This window comes from Haliotis rubra, unplaced genomic scaffold (genome assembly GCF_003918875.1).
Source record: "Haliotis rubra isolate DU_JTF1 unplaced genomic scaffold, ASM391887v1 Scf559, whole genome shotgun sequence".
Classification (NCBI taxonomy): Eukaryota; Metazoa; Mollusca; class Gastropoda; order Lepetellida; family Haliotidae; genus Haliotis; species Haliotis rubra.
The window spans coordinates 22136-40885 of NW_025767256.1; the positions used below are offsets into that span (position 1 = coordinate 22136).

The 18750-nt window shown below is 40.0% G+C and overlaps 1 protein-coding gene across 1 annotated transcript; it reads right to left on the reverse strand.

Moving 5' to 3' along the window:
* Positions 1-309: 309 nt before the first annotated feature.
* On the reverse strand, positions 310-11713 carry LOC124253932 (ras-related protein RabZ-like). Its single transcript, XM_046687779.1, has 6 exons — positions 11583-11713; positions 9752-9812; positions 9197-9274; positions 4987-5076; positions 3025-3135; positions 310-1221 (listed from the first exon to the last, which is right to left on the reverse strand). Exons 1-6 carry the CDS (start codon positions 11681-11683, stop codon positions 1141-1143), a joined length of 522 nt encoding a protein of 173 aa, XP_046543735.1. The 5' UTR covers positions 11684-11713; the 3' UTR covers positions 310-1140.
* Positions 11714-18750: the final 7037 nt, after the last annotated feature.

Sequence of the window (18750 nt, forward strand, 5' to 3'; positions counted from 1 at the left end):
CCAAATCTACTTTCAAACATAGGCTGGCTATCCGCCGTCGCATCATGAAGCACGCAACGTCATAGAAGAAACGTGACGTCATACCATTGTTCATGACCTCACGTCACCATGACAAAGTGATATTTTTCCCTAGGGCATTGTATGAAAAAATATGAACACCGATATTTTCGCCCTCGTGGGTAATAAACACTAAAACGGCTCTATATGGCTGATGATAAATATAATTTCGCCCTGATAACCAATACATCACGCCTCGGAGAGTGAAACTGTTACCGACTCGCATTAATAAAGAAGTCACTGTACATCGAAGAGGTTTGACAAGGTATATACTTTATTGTGCTGTAGTAATAACGAATTGACATAGCAAAACGTGACGATGTCATTCGTGCAACATATTATCAAATGAAAGGCATTTAGGGGCTTAACCTATACATACAAAAACGTTATCACATGATAAGACGACTGTCAGCTAAGACTCACTGGTATAAGATTACTGCGGATACTTTGCCAACATCGGGTGGAGAAATTACCAAGGAAGAACAGCAATAAGAAACAAACACAGTTAATAGGTCAGTTTGCAATGGAGGGCAACATCGATTTCCCAAAGGTGTTACTGATCACGTGATTCTTAATTTAAATTCATTGCTGCGGGGGCAGCGGTTCAAGTGTTTGCTCGTCACGCAGAAGACCTGGGTTCGATTCTCTATATGGGTACAATGTGTGAAGCCCTTTTTCTGGTGTTCCCGCCGTGATATTGCTAGATAATTGCTAAAAGCGGCGTAAAACTAAACTCACTCATTCATCACTGCAGCAGATCCGTAAAGCCAGGATCCGGTATTTTTAACTTCACATGGGTGTTGCATATTTGACAGTTTAGTGTTCCAACTGTTGGTGTTCTGTGACTGTAAACCATCCGCAACAGACTAGCTAATTTGACTGGGTCTGCACGTGCAGACAGTGTGGATTTGCCACCATGATGTCCACTTGCTCTAAAATTGTTTGTTTCACGACGAGCCTGCTCGAAGGTGTGCAATGTCTCTGATCGCGTCTCTGATTTAAGCCACTGCACCAACAGATGACGGTTCCCAGTGAGATGTTGTGTGTGGAATGAAGGTGAAGGTCACGGTGACCCCGGCGCCGTCAGCTGGTACAACACCTTTCTTTGTTCTCTCCATCGGTTTCTTCAATGTGGATAGATCTCTCAAATCCCGCGTCCGAATTCTGAAACAGTGAGTGAGGGAGACTATCAAAGTATTTTTAAATAAACAGGAGTAACGAAATTCTGACGTAAACATTCACCTTGGTAGTTTTTAAATATTATGCTTGATCAGCCAGTGGTTACTCTGTAACTGACTGTGTAACGATAGATGGGAAGATTTAAAGTGAGTCAGCTTAGTTTTACGCCGCCCACAGCATTATTACTGCTATATCACGGCGGGGGGACACCAGAAATGGGCTACACACATTGCACCTATGTGGGGAATCGATCCCGGGTCTTCAGCGTGACGAGTGAACGCTTTAACCACTAGGCTACCCAAACGCCCCGAATTCTGGCTAACCAGCATAGAACGATTCACTTGTCCCACGTCAGACTTACCGGTGGTATATTGACTAACTACTACAGAACGATTCACTTGTCCCACGTCAGACTAACTACTTACCGGTGGTATATTGACTAACTACTACAGAACGATTCACTTGTCCCACGACAGACTTACCGGTGGTATATTGACTAACGATTCACTACAGAACGATTCACTACAGAAGTCCCACGTCAGACTTACCGGTGGTATATTGACTAACTACTACAGTCAGAACGATTCACTTGTCCCACGTCAGACTTACCGATGGTATATTGACTAACTACTACAGAACGATTCACTTGTCCCACGTCAGACTTTGTCCCACGTCGGTGGTATATTGACTAACTACTACAGAACGATTCACTTGTCCCACGTCCTTACGTCAGACTCCCACGTCAGACTTACTGGTGGTATATTGACTAACTGATTACCGTCAGACTTTACCGTGGTATATTGACTAACTACTACAGAACGATTCACTTGTCCCACGTCAGACTTCTACCGATGGTATATTGGGCTAACTACTACAGAACGATTCACCTGTCCCACGTCAGACTTACCAGTGGTATATTGACTAACTACTACTCACTCACGTCACTTGTCCCACGACAGACATCCCACCGGTGGTATATTGACTAACTACTACAGAAGCGATTCGCGTGTCCCACGTCAGACTTACCAGTGGTATATTGATCTAACTACTCCCACGGAACGATTCACTTGTCCCGTCAGACATACCGGTGGTATATTGGCTAACTACTAACCAGTACAGAACGATTCACTTGTCCCACGTCAGACTTACCGGTGGTATATTGGCTAACCACTACAGAACGATTCACTTGTCCGACGACAGACTTACCGATGGTATATTGACTAACTACTACAGAACGATTCACTTGTCCCACGTCAGACTTACCGACTTATCGGTGGTATATTGACTAACTACTACAGAACGATTCACTTGTCCCACGTCAGACTTACCGGTGGTATATTGACTAACTACTACAGAACGATTCACTTGTCCCACGACAGACATACCGGTGGTATATTGACTAACTACTACAGAACGATTCACTTGTCCCACGTCAGACATACCGGTGGTATGGTTGACTAACTACTACAGAACGATTCACTTGTCCCACGTCAGACTTACCAGTATATTGGCTACCAGTGGTATATTGACTAACTACTACAAGAACGATTCACTTGTCCCACGTCAGACTTACCGGTGGTATATTGGCTAACCAGTACAGAACGATTCACTTGTCCCACGTCAGACTTACCGGTGGTATATTGGCTAACCACTACAGAACGATTCACTTGTCCTTACGTCAGACGATTTACCGATGGTATATATTGGCTTACTACTAACTCACTTGTCCCACGACAGACTTTACCGGTGGAACTCACTCAGAACTCATTCACTTCACCACTCACTTACCGGTTGTATATTCCGCCAGGTCTCACGGATGAAGGTCTCAAATGCCTCCTTGACATTGTCACCTGTCTTTGCGCTGACGTCATAATATGGAGTACTGTAAAAATCCGCTTTCTGGAAACACAAGACGAAGATACGTACTGAAATATGTACACAGTCACAATTCCTACCTTGACTTAAATGTCAGACAAGTCCGCTGCTCCCCAGTGCGAAATGTCCCACCACATATTGCCACTGTAAGAAATGACGTAACACGGATCATGTCTGTTGTGATGCAGGTAATAATGTCTACAAAGGCATCTAATCTTAGGCAGTGTACCACCCTAATTGCTGACACCTCAACCGCAGGCAAACTGTAGCGCAAATAAGATTGTGCAACAGAGAGAAAAATTACCAGTCTTCCTGTTTGCGAGCGAAATGAGCAAAGGTTGACAACGTTCTTCCCTCGCTTCGGTTCGAAAAATATTTTTATGTCAAAATAGAATATCGCCACCATCCTCACAGCGTTGTGCTCTCAGATTTCCAACCTCATATTGAATTATTACTCACGTAAAATATATTTAATTCAACATTTTAAGCGCCACTCGTGGCATATCAAATCGTTCTTCCCCTCCGCCCTACCCTCTTCCTTTTGTATCATGCTAAATCTATAAATTTTCCTGAACCCCACAGTCGAGCTCCTGATCACCCCCAACTCGGTCAGTCGGTGCTAGGCAGTATAGCTCCACTCATTAGCTTCACGATTAGCATCTCTGCCTTAGAGTATATATTTGATGGTTACACTCTATCAGATGTATCTGCTGTGTTATGTGACATTGTGGCAGGAGAAACAAGGAAAACACTTTCCGTTACAAATAGCAATGTTTTGTTAATGTAATAAATTAACATTTGTTAATGTAATAAATTAACAAAAGGTGTATGTATTTATGATACATATGATGTGGAGGAAATATGTTAAAAGGGTGGTTAGGACTGGCTGAATGGAAGGAAGGAAGCCTGTTTTTACACTAAATGGTCAGGGAAACATATATATACTTATCAGGGAAAAGTCGGGTAAGTTTGGTCTGTCAAGCCTGTGGGAACACTGTCTTCCTTCTTGATACACCCCCCCCTCACACTGACTCTTCCCTCTTCCTACTGTCCCATTTCTTCCCCTGACCCCTCCCTCTTCCTCCTGCCCCCTTCCTTCCCCTGACCCCCTCCCTCTTCCTCCTGTCACATCCCCTTCCCTGGTCCCTCCCTCTTCCTCCTGTCTCTCCCTTCCCCTGACCCTCCCTCTTCCTCCTGTCCCTCTCTTCCCCTGACCCTCCCCTCTTCCTCCTGTCCCATCCCTTCCCCTGGTCCCTCCTCTTCCTCCTGTCCTCTCCCTTCCCCTGACCCCTCCCTCTTCCTCCTGTCCCTCTTCCCCTGACCCCTCCCTCTTCCTCCTGACCCCTCCCTTCCCCTGGCCCCTCCCTCTTCCTCCTGTCCCTTCTCTTCCCCTGGCCCCTCCCTCTTCCTCCTGTCCCTCTCTTCCCCTGGTCCCCTCCTCTTTCCTCCTGTCCCTCTCTTCCCCTGGCCCCTCCCTCTTCCTCCTGTCCCTCTCTCCCCCCTGACCCTCCCTCCTCCTCCTCCTGTCCCCTCCTCCCCTGGCCCCTCCCTCTTTCCCCTGTCCCTTCTCTTCCCCTGGCCCCTCCCTTTTCCTCCTGTCCCCTCTCTTCCCCTGGCCCTTACCTCTTCCTCCTGTCCCCTCTCTTCCCCTGACCCTAACCGCTTCCTTCAGTGCCTATCCTCACACTGACCTCGTCGTTTCTTTTCTGTCCCAGCCCTTCCACTGACCCCACCCTGTTCGTTCTGTCCCCGCCCTTCTCCTGACCCCTCCCTCTGAAGTTTTGTTGCCCGCCCTCTCACTGACTCCACCCTGTTCCTTCTGTCCCCTCCCTCTCACTGACCCACCCTCTTCCTGACCCCCACGTGTATAGTTACCGCACGGGCTTGGCCTATGGGTATTTCCCTGTGGGCTGTGAGGTCTTGTTTGTTTCCGACCAGTATCACATGTGGCTGGGGTTCAATTTCCTGAAAGTAACGAAAACAGGTGCCAATATCCATCGCCAACATACAGGAACCATCATGCAGACAAAACGTTACGCTTATTCTAGATGACACTGTAGTTAGTATTTACCATCAATAAACACATACTTATTCTAGACGACACTGTAGTTAGTATTTACCATCAATAAACACATACTTATTCTAGACGACACTGTAGTTAGTATTTACCATCAATAAACACATACTTATTCTAGATGACACTGTAGTTAGTATTTACCATCAATAAACACATACTTATTCTAGACGACACTGTAGTTAGTATTTACCATCAATAAACACATACTTATTCTAGATGACACTGTAGTTAGTATTTACCATCAATAAACACATACTTATTCTAGATGACACTGTAGTTAGTATTTACCATCAATAAACACATACTTATTCTAGATGACACTGTAGTTAGTATTTACCATCAATAAACACATACTTATTCTAGATGACACTGTAGTTAGTATTTACCATCAATAAACACATACTTATTCTAGACGACACTGTAGTTAGTATTTACCATCAATAAACACATACTTATTCTAGACGACACTGTAGTTAGTATTTACCATCAATAAACACATACTTATTCTAGACGACACTGTAGTTAGTATTTACCATCAATAAACACATACTTATTCTAGATGACACTGTAGTTAGTATTTACCATCAATAAACACATACTTATTCTAGACGACACTGTAGTTAGTATTTACCATCAATAAACACATACTTATTCTAGATGACACTGTAGTTAGTATTTACCATCAATAAACACATACTTATTCTAGATGACACTGTAGTTAGTATTTACCATCAATAAACACATACTTATTCTAGATGACACTGTAGTTAGTATTTACCATCAATAAACACATACTTATTCTAGACGACACTGTAGTTAGTATTTACCATCAATAAACACATACTTATTCTAGACGACACTGTAGTTAGTATTTACCATCAATAAACACATACTTATTCTAGATGACACTGTAGTTAGTATTTACCATCAATAAACACATACTTATTCTAGATGACACTGTAGTTAGTATTTACCATCAATAAACACATACTTATTCTAGATGACACTGTAGTTAGTATTTACCATCAATAAACACATACTTATTCTAGACGACACTGTAGTTAGTATTTACCATCAATAAACACATACTTATTCTAGATGACACTGTAGTTAGTATTTACCATCAATAAACACATACTTATTCTAGATGACACTGTAGTTAGTATTTACCATCAATAAACACATACTTATTCTAGATGACACTGTAGTTAGTATTTACCATCAATAAACACATACTTATTCTAGATGACACTGTAGTTAGTATTTACCATCAATAAACACATACTTATTCTAGATGACACTGTAGTTAGTATTTACCATCAATAAACACATACTTATTCTAGATGACACTGTAGTTAGTATTTACCATCAATAAACACATACTTATTCTAGATGACACTGTAGTTAGTATTTACCATCAATAAACACATACTTATTCTAGATGACACTGTAGTTAGTATTTACCATCAATAAACACATACTTATTCTAGATGACACTGTAGTTAGTATTTACCATCAATAAACACATACTTATTCTAGATGACACTGTAGTTAGTATTTACCATCAATAAACACATACTTATTCTAGATGACACTGTAGTTAGTATAGTATTTACCATCAATAAACACATACTTATTCTAGATGACACTGTAGTTAGTATTTACCATCAATAAACACATACTTATTCTAGATGACACTGTAGTTAGTATTTACCATCAATAAACACATACTTATTCTAGATGACACTGTAGTTAGTATTTACCATCAATAAACACATACTTATTCTAGATGACACTGTAGTTAGTATTTACCATCAATAAACACATACTTATTCTAGATGACACTGTAGTTAGTATTTACCATCAATAAACACATACTTATTCTAGATGACACTGTAGTTAGTATTTACCATCAATAAACACATACTTATTCTAGATGACACTGTAGTTAGTATTTACCATCAATAAACACATACTTATTCTAGATGACACTGTAGTTAGTATTTACCATCAATAAACACATACTTATTCTAGATGACACTGTAGTTAGTATTTACCATCAATAAACACATACTTATTCTAGATGACACTGTAGTTAGTATTTACCATCAATAAACACATACTTATTCTAGATGACACTGTAGTTAGTATTTACCATCAATAAACACATACTTATTCTAGATGACACTGTAGTTAGTATTTACCATCAATAAACACATACTTATTCTAGATGACACTGTAGTTAGTATTTACCATCAATAAACACATACTTATTCTAGATGACACTGTAGTTAGTATTTACCATCAATAAACACATACTTATTCTAGATGACACTGTAGTTAGTATTTACCATCAATAAACACATACTTATTCTAGACGACACTGTAGTTAGTATTTACCATCAATAAACACATACTTATTCTAGATGACACTGTAGTTAGTATTTACCATCAATAAACACATACTTATTCTAGACTGACACTGTAGTTAGTATTTACCATCAATAAACACATACTTATTCTAGACGACACTGTAGTTAGTATTTACCATCAATAAACACATACTTATTCTAGACGACACTGTAGTTAGTATTTACCATCAATAAACACATACTTATTCTAGATGACACTGTAGTTAGTATTTACCATCAATAAACACATACTTATTCTAGATGACACTGTAGTTAGTATTTACCATCAATAAACACATACTTATTCTAGATGACACTGTAGTTAGTATTTACCATCAATAAACACATACTTATTCTAGATGACACTGTAGTTAGTATTTACCATCAATAAACACATACTTATTCTAGATGACACTGTAGTTAGTATTTACCATCAATAAACACATACTTATTCTAGATGACACTGTAGTTAGTATTTACCATCAATAAACACATACTTATTCTAGATGACACTGTAGTTAGTATTTACCATCAATAAACACATACTTATTCTAGATGACACTGTAGTTAGTATTTACCATCAATAAACACATACTTATTCTAGATGACACTGTAGTTAGTATTTACCATCAATAAACACATACTTATTCTAGATGACACTGTAGTTAGTATTTACCATCAATAAACACATACTTATTCTAGACGACACTGTAGTTAGTATTTACCATCAATAAACACATACTTATTCTAGACGACACTGTAGTTAGTATTTACCATCAATAAACACATACTTATTCTAGACGACACTGTAGTTAGTATTTACCATCAATAAACACATACTTATTCTAGACTGACACTGTAGTTAGTATTTACCATCAATAAACACATACTTATTCTAGACGACACTGTAGTTAGTATTTACCATCAATAAACACATACTTATTCTAGATGACACTGTAGTTAGTATTTACCATCAATAAACACATACTTATTCTAGATGACACTGTAGTTAGTATTTACCATCAATAAACACATACTTATTCTAGACGACACTGTAGTTAGTATTTACCATCAATAAACACATACTTATTCTAGACGACACTGTAGTTAGTATTTACCATCAATAAACACATACTTATTCTAGATGACACTGTAGTTAGTATTTACCATCAATAAACACATACTTATTCTAGATGACACTGTAGTTAGTATTTACCATCAATAAACACATACTTATTCTAGACGACACTGTAGTTAGTATTTACCATCAATAAACACATACTTATTCTAGATGACACTGTAGTTAGTATTTACCATCAATAAACACATACTTATTCTAGATGACACTGTAGTTAGTATTTACCATCAATAAACACATACTTATTCTAGATGACACTGTAGTTAGTATTTACCATCAATAAACACATACTTATTTAAAAGTGGGAGTCGTAAAGCATTTTCTCTCAACAAGATAAATGTTATTGACCAACTAACGCTAACTATATCCCGAATTAGCTCAATTAGTCCTCTCAGACCCCAGCCCTATACCGCCTGTCCACAGTCGCCTTTTAATATCCTGTCCTGTTTAAACACCCACCTGTGTCACCCTTTCCATCCATTCACCAACCGTGTCGAAGCTCTTCTGGTTCGTAATGTCGAACACAACCATAATGCCCTGCGTAACAAAACAACATTCAACATATCAGACTTGATCGGACAGACTTATGTCCCTCCAAGACGCCAGGTACTTATACTGTGTCGAATCCCAAACAGGGCATCCGTATCTACTGAATCACACTCTTTGTCGCCGCCATAAAGCTGGAATATTGCTGAGTGCGGCATAAAACTAAACTCACTCACTCACTCTTTGTTGTTTAATACCGCATCTAACTTAGAGTGTTAAACTCTTTTGTTTGTTTGTTGTTTAACACCACACTCAGCAGTTTTCAAGCTATATCACAGAGGTCTGTAAAAAATCGAGTCTGGGCCAGAAAATCCAGTGATCAACAGCTTGAGAAGCGATCTACGCAAGTGTTATTCTCTGACATATGTCAACCAAAATCAGCGAGCCTGACCGTCGCCTCTTGCATGGAAAATCCAACCGTTCGGATTAAGGAGGTGTCACTGTGGTGTGAGATGTAACTGGACTTACGTTTGCGTTTCTGTATATACTCCGAATGAGAGACTTGACGTCAGCCTGCCCGGCGGTGTCCCTGTAAACAACAGACACATTGTTGAGTTAGCACTGTGGTGGGATATGGGTTGAAACACCCAGTTTATATGTGTTGAGGTAGCACTGTGGTGAGATATGGGTTGTAAAACCCAGTTTATATGTGTTGAGTTAGCACTGTAGTGGGATATAGGTTGTAACACCCAGTTTATATGTGTTGAATTAGCACTGTAGTGGGATATGGGTTGTAACACCCAGTTTATATGTGTTGAGTTAGCACTGTAGTGGGATATGGGTTGTAACACCTAGTTTATATGTGTTGAGTTAGCACTGTGGTGAGATATGGGTTGTAACACCTAGTTTATATGTGTTGAGTTAGCACTGTGGTGAGATATGGGTTGTAACACCCAGTTTATATGTGTTGAGTTAGCACTGTGGTGAGATATGGGTTGTAACACCCAGTTTATATGTGTTGAGTTAGCACTGTAGTGGGATATGGATTGTAACTCCCAGTTTATATGTGTTGAGTTAGCACTGTGGTGGGATGTGGGTTGTAACAACCAGTTTATGTGTGTTGAGTTAGCTCTGTGGTGAGATATGGATTGTAACTCCCAGTTTATATGTGTTGAATTAGCACTGTAGTGGGATATGGGTTGTAACACCCAGTTTATATGTGTTGAGTTAGCACTGTAGTGGGATATGGATTGTAACTCCCAGTTTATATGTGTTGAGTTAGCACTGTGGTGGGATGTGGGTTGTAACAACCAGTTTATGTGTGTTGAGTTAGCTCTGTGGTGAGATATGGGTTGTAACTTCCAGTTTATATGTGTTGAATTAGCACTGTAGTGGGATATGGGTTGTAACTCCCAGTTTATATGTGTTGAGTTAGCACTGTAGTGGGATATGGGTTGTAACTCCCAGTTTATATCTGTTGAGTTAGCACTGTAGTGGGATATGGGTTGTAACTCCCAGTTTATATGTGTTGAGTTAGCACTGTAGTGGGATATGGGTTGTAACTCCCAGTTTATATGTGTTGAGTTAGCACTGTAGTGGGATATGGGTTGTAACTCCCAGTTTATATGTGTTGAGTTAGCTCTGTGGTGAGATATGGATTGTAACTCCCAGTTTATATGTGTTGAATTAGCACTGTAGTGAGATATGGGTTGTAACACCCAGTTTATATGTGTTGAGTTAGCACTGTAGTGGGATATGGGTTGTAACACCCAGTTTATATGTGTTGAGTTAGCACTGTGGTGGGATATGGGTTGTAACACCCAGTTTATATCTGTTGAGTTAGCACTGTAGTGGGATATGGATTGTAACTCCCAGTTTATATGTGTTGAGTAAGCATTGTGGTGGGATATGGGTTGTAACACCCAGTTTATATATAAAGGAAAACCAACTTCTATTGATAGTCAGCTTGTTTTTTGCAATGAGTTCCATATAAGTTGAATTCAAATTTATGTGTTTCTCAATAACCCAAGTGTCTGTTCATATATTCTCAAGTGTCTGCTCATATATCCCCAAGTGTCTGCTCATATATCCCCAAGTGTCTGCTCATATCCCAAGTGTCTGCCCATATATCAAGGATATGCCGCTGATGTCGTAAAATATAGACATGAAAGTCCGTTCAAAGTGACCGTTTTCTTGTCTGTTTAGCTTTCAATATCTCAAGATTTTGAAAATAGAAGTAAATCACATAAGCAAAACGGTACCATGAATGCATACTTAATGCCATGCCAATATCGGGGCTAGGGGGAAATGACAATTAAAAGTGTTGCTCAGCAACGCCATCCGCATGTGTGAAACTTACACAAAGTTGAGTTGAATTCGTCGGCCATCTACCAGTAATTCCTTCTCGAATATGTCGCCACCTGCAACAAAGAAACAGATCCAAAATAAATCTTCACACATGTACAATATGTGAGTTGTGGTTAACGCCGCGTTTGACAGGTCTGCCTAATGAGGGAGGAACACCCGAAGTGATGCGGGTCTTATTAGGTCACCTCGTTGGTGCTGACAAATCTAGAAATGTAACAGGAGTGATCCTGGGTCGGAGTGAGTGAGTGAGTGTGTTTAGTTTTACGCCGCACTCAGCAATATTCCAGCTATATGGCGGCGGTCTGTAAATAATCGAGTCTGGACCAGACAATCCAGTGATCAACAGCATGAGCATCGATCTGCGCAATTGGGAACCGATGACATGTGTCAACCAAGTCAGCGAAACTGACCACCCGATCCCGTAAGTCGCCTCTTACGACAAGCATAGTCGCCTTTTATGGCAAGCACATGGGTTGCTGAAGACCTATTCTACCCCGGATCTTCACGGGTCTCCTGGGTCGGAAACCAAGACCAAAGGGATATAATTCTCCAAACAGAATTGCGGTACGTTATGCCGTATGTTTGAAGAGGAGGGGGCGGCGAACCCCCTGAACACCCCCTTGGATCCGCTAATGCAATTATAACGCTGCGACTTTCGTATCTCCTATATTTTAACATAAAGTTATGACCGTCGTAGCGCTAAGATCGCTTGGTGAAACAGGGCCCTAAACCCCTATCAGACACTGACTGGGAACTTCTGTGTGTCCTAAGATCTGATAGACAGACCATGTGACCTCGCCATCGTACACGGCGTGGACCGTTGTTACTGGATTCACTGGATTATATGGTCCAGACTCTGTGTAGGTTGCTGATGTTGCTTACTGCAGACATGTCACGGGTATGTCGACCCCATTCGCAGGGTAACTTCACAAGCGCCATCACTAGCGCCATCACTAGCGCCATCACTAGCGCCTTCACTAGCGTCATCACTAGCGCCTTCACTGGCGCCATCACTAGCATCTTCACTAGCGCCTTCGCTAGCGCCTTCCCTAGCGCCTTCGCTAGCGCCATCACTAGCGCCTTCACTAGCGCCATCACTAGCGCCATCACTAGCGCCTTCACTAGCGCCATCACTAGCGCCTTCACTAGCGCCATCACTAGCGCCTTCAGTAGCGCCTTCACGTGCACCTTCAGTAGCGCCTTCACGTGCGCCTTCACGTCTCGTCATACTTCTAGCCAATCAAGGTCACGAGGTATATTTGGACTCCAGTAGTATTCTTTTCGGGTATTTTGTTTTACCTACATACATGCATATGTTATCATTTTCAACTCCTAAGGAAACTAAATCACTCTCCCTCCCCTTTCAATACACCGGCCTCGTCAGTTAACTATTCTCTGTGTATCAAAACGCTATTTACGTGGAAAGACTGATGGGGCGAGGGAGCACGTGATGGATGCAGTGACGTCATAGGTCAAAGGTGACTAACCGCAACATGACCTCCGTGACAACATGAGAAATATGGGAATATCACATATCACGATATCAGATAACTGTATCTATATTTAGGAAAAACGTGTCCTTCGCGTCAGTTACCTATGCTGACAGTAGCTGTCCTTATTTCACATACCTGTCCACAACCACTGGATGGGAACTTGGTTACAGTGAGAGTGGAGTCTTTGTGACTTGTCTCAGTCTTTGCAATGACATGTGCTTATAAAAAATGGTAATTATAGCTATAGTTTGTGGTATTAAAGACGATAAATTTCCCTATCAACCCAAAATAGCATCTTGCAACTTTTTGTAATTTAATTTAATAAATCTAGCATAGATAGCATTTTTATCACAATAAAATTTGCAATGAAAGTCATTTCGATGATAAACGAAGAACAAAATATTCACAGCGAATTATGTCAAGTTTTCCACATAAAATTGTGTCATATATATCAATATTTCAACATCAATTTCACAAAAATGATATTTTAGCAATGTCACAGAGTCTTTAACGCTGGTAATGTAATGGAAAGATAATGTTAGCGGAAACTTCCTATCATTTTGTGCGCATTCAGGATAAGGCAATTCAGTTGTTCTGTTATATAAACACTTCCTTGGCCAAGAAATGGTGTGCATCATGTAATTGCATGTTGCCCAGATGAACAAGTCATGAGATAAGATGATTTCAGTTTTATCCTAAGGGATATTTGGTGCGCATCATGTACAGTTCTCCAGTTTTTACATTCTTAAAGCATGTCTGTGTAACATTTTTAACGAGTAGCTGCAAGTGATTGCAAGTCACAATATCAGTACCTCTCGAAATGGAACACATACAGCTAGATAGTACAAGGCAGCATTCACAATGCTTAACTCACATGGTCTGTACAAAAACAATTGTTTTCACAAGACAATTTAGTCAATGTTCATGATGAGTTTGATCTACACATTGTTGTAGATAGTGGTGACTATCTGTCAATCATAAATAGACTTCAAAATGTAAAGTGTTGTCTCATGTAACACAATATCTGAATAAACACTACAGGCTTGAGGAATAGATCATTTGGCCATTTCAATCCCATAAGTGGATTTATTAGATTTGTTTTTACTGAACTACATGTTTCCGGAGTATTGAAGTAAATCTAAGGATAGAGTGAGTGAGTGAGTGAGTATGGTTTTACGCCGCTTTTAGCAATATTCCAGCAATATCACGGCGGGGGACACCAGAAATGGGTTTCACATATTGTACCCATGTGGGCAATCGAACCCGGGTCTTTAGCGTGACGAGCCAACGCTTTAACCACTAGGCTACCCCACCGCCCCTGTAAGGATAGAGAAAACTATGCAAAAATGGAAGGTATGACAGGTCTGCCTTACAGCAGTATATATGCCAGGAGACTTTCAGCCAAAGCGAGCCGATTCTGTACAATTCTATACGCTTCATGATGTAATTAAAAGCATGGGACAAATATCAACACTTTATACTTGACCACCTATGATGTTCTAGTCAACATTGTCCTGACATGGAACAGTTGAGAGATGAAAACTGAAAATGTCGTACTGAGTTTATATCACCTCGCATTATAACTTGAAACATTTAGATGATCTATAGACGCCACAGGTACATTAATTGAAAGGTCCAATTCCGATTAATGAACAAGATTTTACAAATTATGTCCCATCAATACCATTTTTTTTATTGTGAATTATCTGTGGCCATGGATGAAGTTTCTGTAATATCAATTTCATGATCACAAATTTTCTGTCCCAGTAGGCCATTTCAGTGTTTTAGATATGTGTCTGCTTTTGGCTGATAAAACAGCACATTCTTCTTTGTATCGGGAAACCCAGTCAGAATGCCGACGTTTTATGATACAATTATTTATTTAAATATGTTTTAAAATATATCAGTTCATTATGAAAAATGTATGAAAATCTTGGCAATTTATTACTTTACATGATTATCAAGGGTTTTCAGAAAATGTAACTACATTCGCTACTAAAAGAACATAGCATTCGGGTCAACGTGAAATGTATTCCCTTATAAAGTCCAAGATTTTGGACGTCTACAGGACATTTATTTTATTAACGATATATAATTAGTCTTTAACTAATTTAAAACAAGGTTTATTGTTCTAAATGGTCGAAAGGAATATATGTCTTACATTGAACCGGAAACGTTAAACTGGTTGCAGGAGATATTGAGGGATAGCTATGTGAAAACCGTCACACAAGAAACAAAGTGACCAATCTTTGTAATATATGACATAGGGATTGCAAAATGCAGCGTACAACCCAACTCACTCACTCACTCACTCAGTCTAATGTGGATTACACTTTCTCCACTTTGGGGGATTTTCTGAAAAAATGCAATACAAAATATAAGATATTACAAGTAACTACTTTCTAAAAGGCAAGGTATATTCCTGACTTAGTTTCTCAAAACCCAAGAAACGTAATATATACACAGAGAAAAGAATTTAAAGTCACTATGTCACATTTTCGACAATATTCTGGCCTATATTATACATATGGGGGGCATATGCACTAACTTTACTTGCCTATTGATGCAATAAAAGCCCTATTATCCCTGAAATCGATAATTGAAACCCCGGGGCGAATAGCTTCCAAAGAGACAACACTTGCCATTTATGGAATGAAAACGATTTCTCCGTACATCGAAAACTGTCGCACGCGGTGTTGTCGGAGAATACTGGTTTCTGTGGCCAAAGGAGCTATAGGATATTCGTAAGGACCGCTCCAATGGAGGTAACTCTATGAGGTACGCTTGAAATTCTTTCGTCACCACTCGCCCCTTTCCGTAACCTCCATGAAGACTCCAGTCGTCACCACTCGCCCCTTTCCGTAACCTCCATGAAGACTCCAGTCGTCACCACTCGCCCCTTTCCGTAACCTCCATGAAGACTCCAGTCGTCACCACTCGCCCCTTTCCGTAACCTCCATGAAGACTCGTCCCCGTCTCGATGCTTGTTATGTGCGAAAATACGACAAACCAATCAGAACGCGTGTAATGGTTGCGGTCCTTTGACAAAAATAATCCCGACTACTAAAATTGTTTATGGCATTATGTTTATATTGAAAGTACCAGGAACGAAGCTAACAGAATTGTGCTGTCTCATGTGAAGTTTTTGATAAGAATCAAGCGATTTACGGTGCGAGATCCAATACACGAACGTGCGTTTGTTGACATAACGGCTTTCTTGGGTGCTACTGTGTGTATTTCTGAAGATCCTGCGTGCTTGTTGTGGTGATTGTACGTGCGCTTCCAACAGTTTTAGGAAATGTAATTATATATCGTTAAGAGTTTCAAAACAGTAATATTATATCTGTATGTAACTAAGGAACTTTAATCTTTAACACTGGGCATACATTTCTTATCTCTGGGAATATTTTAGTCTGGCTTTGTTTTGTCATTCATATTTTTTTTCAGTGAATTCATTTAAAATTCCACTTGGGGTATGACAGCAAGGTTACACAAATGTTCAGCATGAGAAATATTTTTAAGTCATTTTTGAGTTTCTGCTTTGTGATTTAATGTAGCTGGTTTTTTGTGAATATTATTAACATATTCAATAAAACAATTCCCATTTGTTATTATTAACCACTATTTAGAAAACTAATATAATTGGAAATATAAGGTGAACATCTGATAATAATTACGTCAGAATATGTCTTTAACAAATATGTTTTTCTCCTCCTTTTGGTTGTATCAAACAGGTTTAATTCTTTAAAATAAATAAACAAAAACAGCAATACGATTTAAGATTGCTTCGGTGGTGTTAAGTACCATTGGAATGAAACAGGAATAGTCAGGGAGCTTAGGGCTATTTTCAGGGCATTTGGTTCAGATTCTTCCAAAAGCACCAAATTTGGCACAGAGGTAGCTTAAGTCATACTAATTCGATTCCAGACGGGCGCCAAGATGGCGGCCCCCTGTGGCGGCCATATTGGACAAAAAAACAAAATGGCCGCCACCCCGATTTAAGAATATTTTTTTCCTACGATTGTATATGGTCATGTCACATATCAAATGAAAGATAATGAAAAGAGCTTTGCAATGATGTATACATTGATGTATTGTGACAGTGTGACAAAAGTTATTACCAATATAAAATTTAAAGAGCTGACCGAAAACTTCAAAATATGATACAAAACCCATCAAAATTCATACAATACTTGGAATTTGAAGATATGTTCACTTTGGAAATTGTCAATTCAGTGTTCGGTTTTAAGAGGTATCATATTGTAAGTGACTTAAAATGGAATTATGTAGAAATAATATTTATGTTTTACCTATAAAAAATATCCAGTCAGTAGTGAATCAGAGTACACCAGAAATAACAATAGTATACACAGAATGTATATATTGTACTTTCACATGACTGTCAGTGATAGATATAGTAACTATTTTACCTAGTTACTGTCAGTATTTGTGCATCCTCCTTTGCATTGGCAGAGGACCGTACATCGTACACCAGCACTGTTGCATTTACACCTTCCCACACAGCCCTTTTTGCAACCGCAGTGTAGGAGGATAGAACATGCTGCTGAAGGATCACTGAGGGTGGTCCATAGAGGTTGCCAGTTATGGCTGTCGTCTTTCTGCTAACCCCAATCACTGAAGTCGGGGATTTCCTGGTAAGCAATGGTTGCCTACTCCCAAAAGAAACTCGTCTGCAGAATAGATCGTGTCACATGTTGAAGCAACGCAGCTTGCGTAGGCGGGAGTGTGTCCAATGACCTGCTTCCAGTAGTGAAATAGCGATGCCTTGCTTCATTCACGCGCCCTACTCCACAACTTCTGCTGCACATCAGTACAACAAATCTTTCAATCTGTTGAATGTGTCTCGACTCAGTCACGAAGTGTTCAGGATCCTGTGTGAGAGCCACTAGTGTGTCTGTCAGGTCAGGTAGACTTGTCCAGGTTGTCCATGCAGTCTTCTTTCCACATCCAAGAATATGTGAAGTGGTGTCACAGACAGTAAGACTGTGGAAGAGGGGTAATGCCAAGGACTTTGATGTACCAAGATGAGAGTACATATCATGGATTGGGATGTATTTGCACTTTTTACCAGTTCCAAATCCGATCCAGAGCTCTGTTAGGCCCTAAGGTCTCAAAGACCCTTATTGCCAAAATCACAACATTGCTGTCAACAGTGCGAACATAGGCTGATGTGTGGCCATGCTCTGCAGCATGTCGGAGATGTAGGATGATTCTTGTGTCAGCCTCGGTATGGTTGCATGGCTGTAGTGTACCCAGGTCACACTGTCGGTTTGAAAGCACATTTTCACAGTGGGTACTCAGGAGGAGCTTTCCATCCATATCCGTTTTGGAGATCTGACTGCTGATGAATGAAAGGAATTCCCTTTGTTCTCCCTCATTCTTCAGGAAACCACTGTTCCATTCATGTTTTGGTATCAGGGTGCTGCCATCACCAACTCTTGTTCTTGAACCAATCCCAGGCCTTTAAAATCGTTATTACTCTCTGGGTAGTTATTCCATACCGCATCAATCCGTTGGGCTCCATTCTTCATCTGGGCCTCAAGATATGGAATGACTTGAAGGGACACATAGTCAGAGAATGGTTTTGCTACTGTTGAGCGCAGAATGTGGATGACTGCTGCCATATCCAAAACCATGACTGTTGCT

Excerpts from the sequence above, each read along its gene's own strand:
- LOC124253932 (XM_046687779.1), bottom strand. The coding sequence starts at position 11,683 with ATGTGTGAAGATTTATTTTGGATCTGTTTCTTTGTTGCAGGTGGCGAC. Across the intron at positions 5,077-9,196 it reads GGATGGAAAGGGTGACACAG|GAAATTGAACCCCAGCCACA; the intron begins GTGGGTGTTTAA and ends CGTTACTTTCAG. Across the intron at positions 3,136-4,986 it reads CCATAGGCCAAGCCCGTGCG|AAAGCGGATTTTTACAGTAC; the intron begins GTAACTATACAC and ends TTGTGTTTCCAG.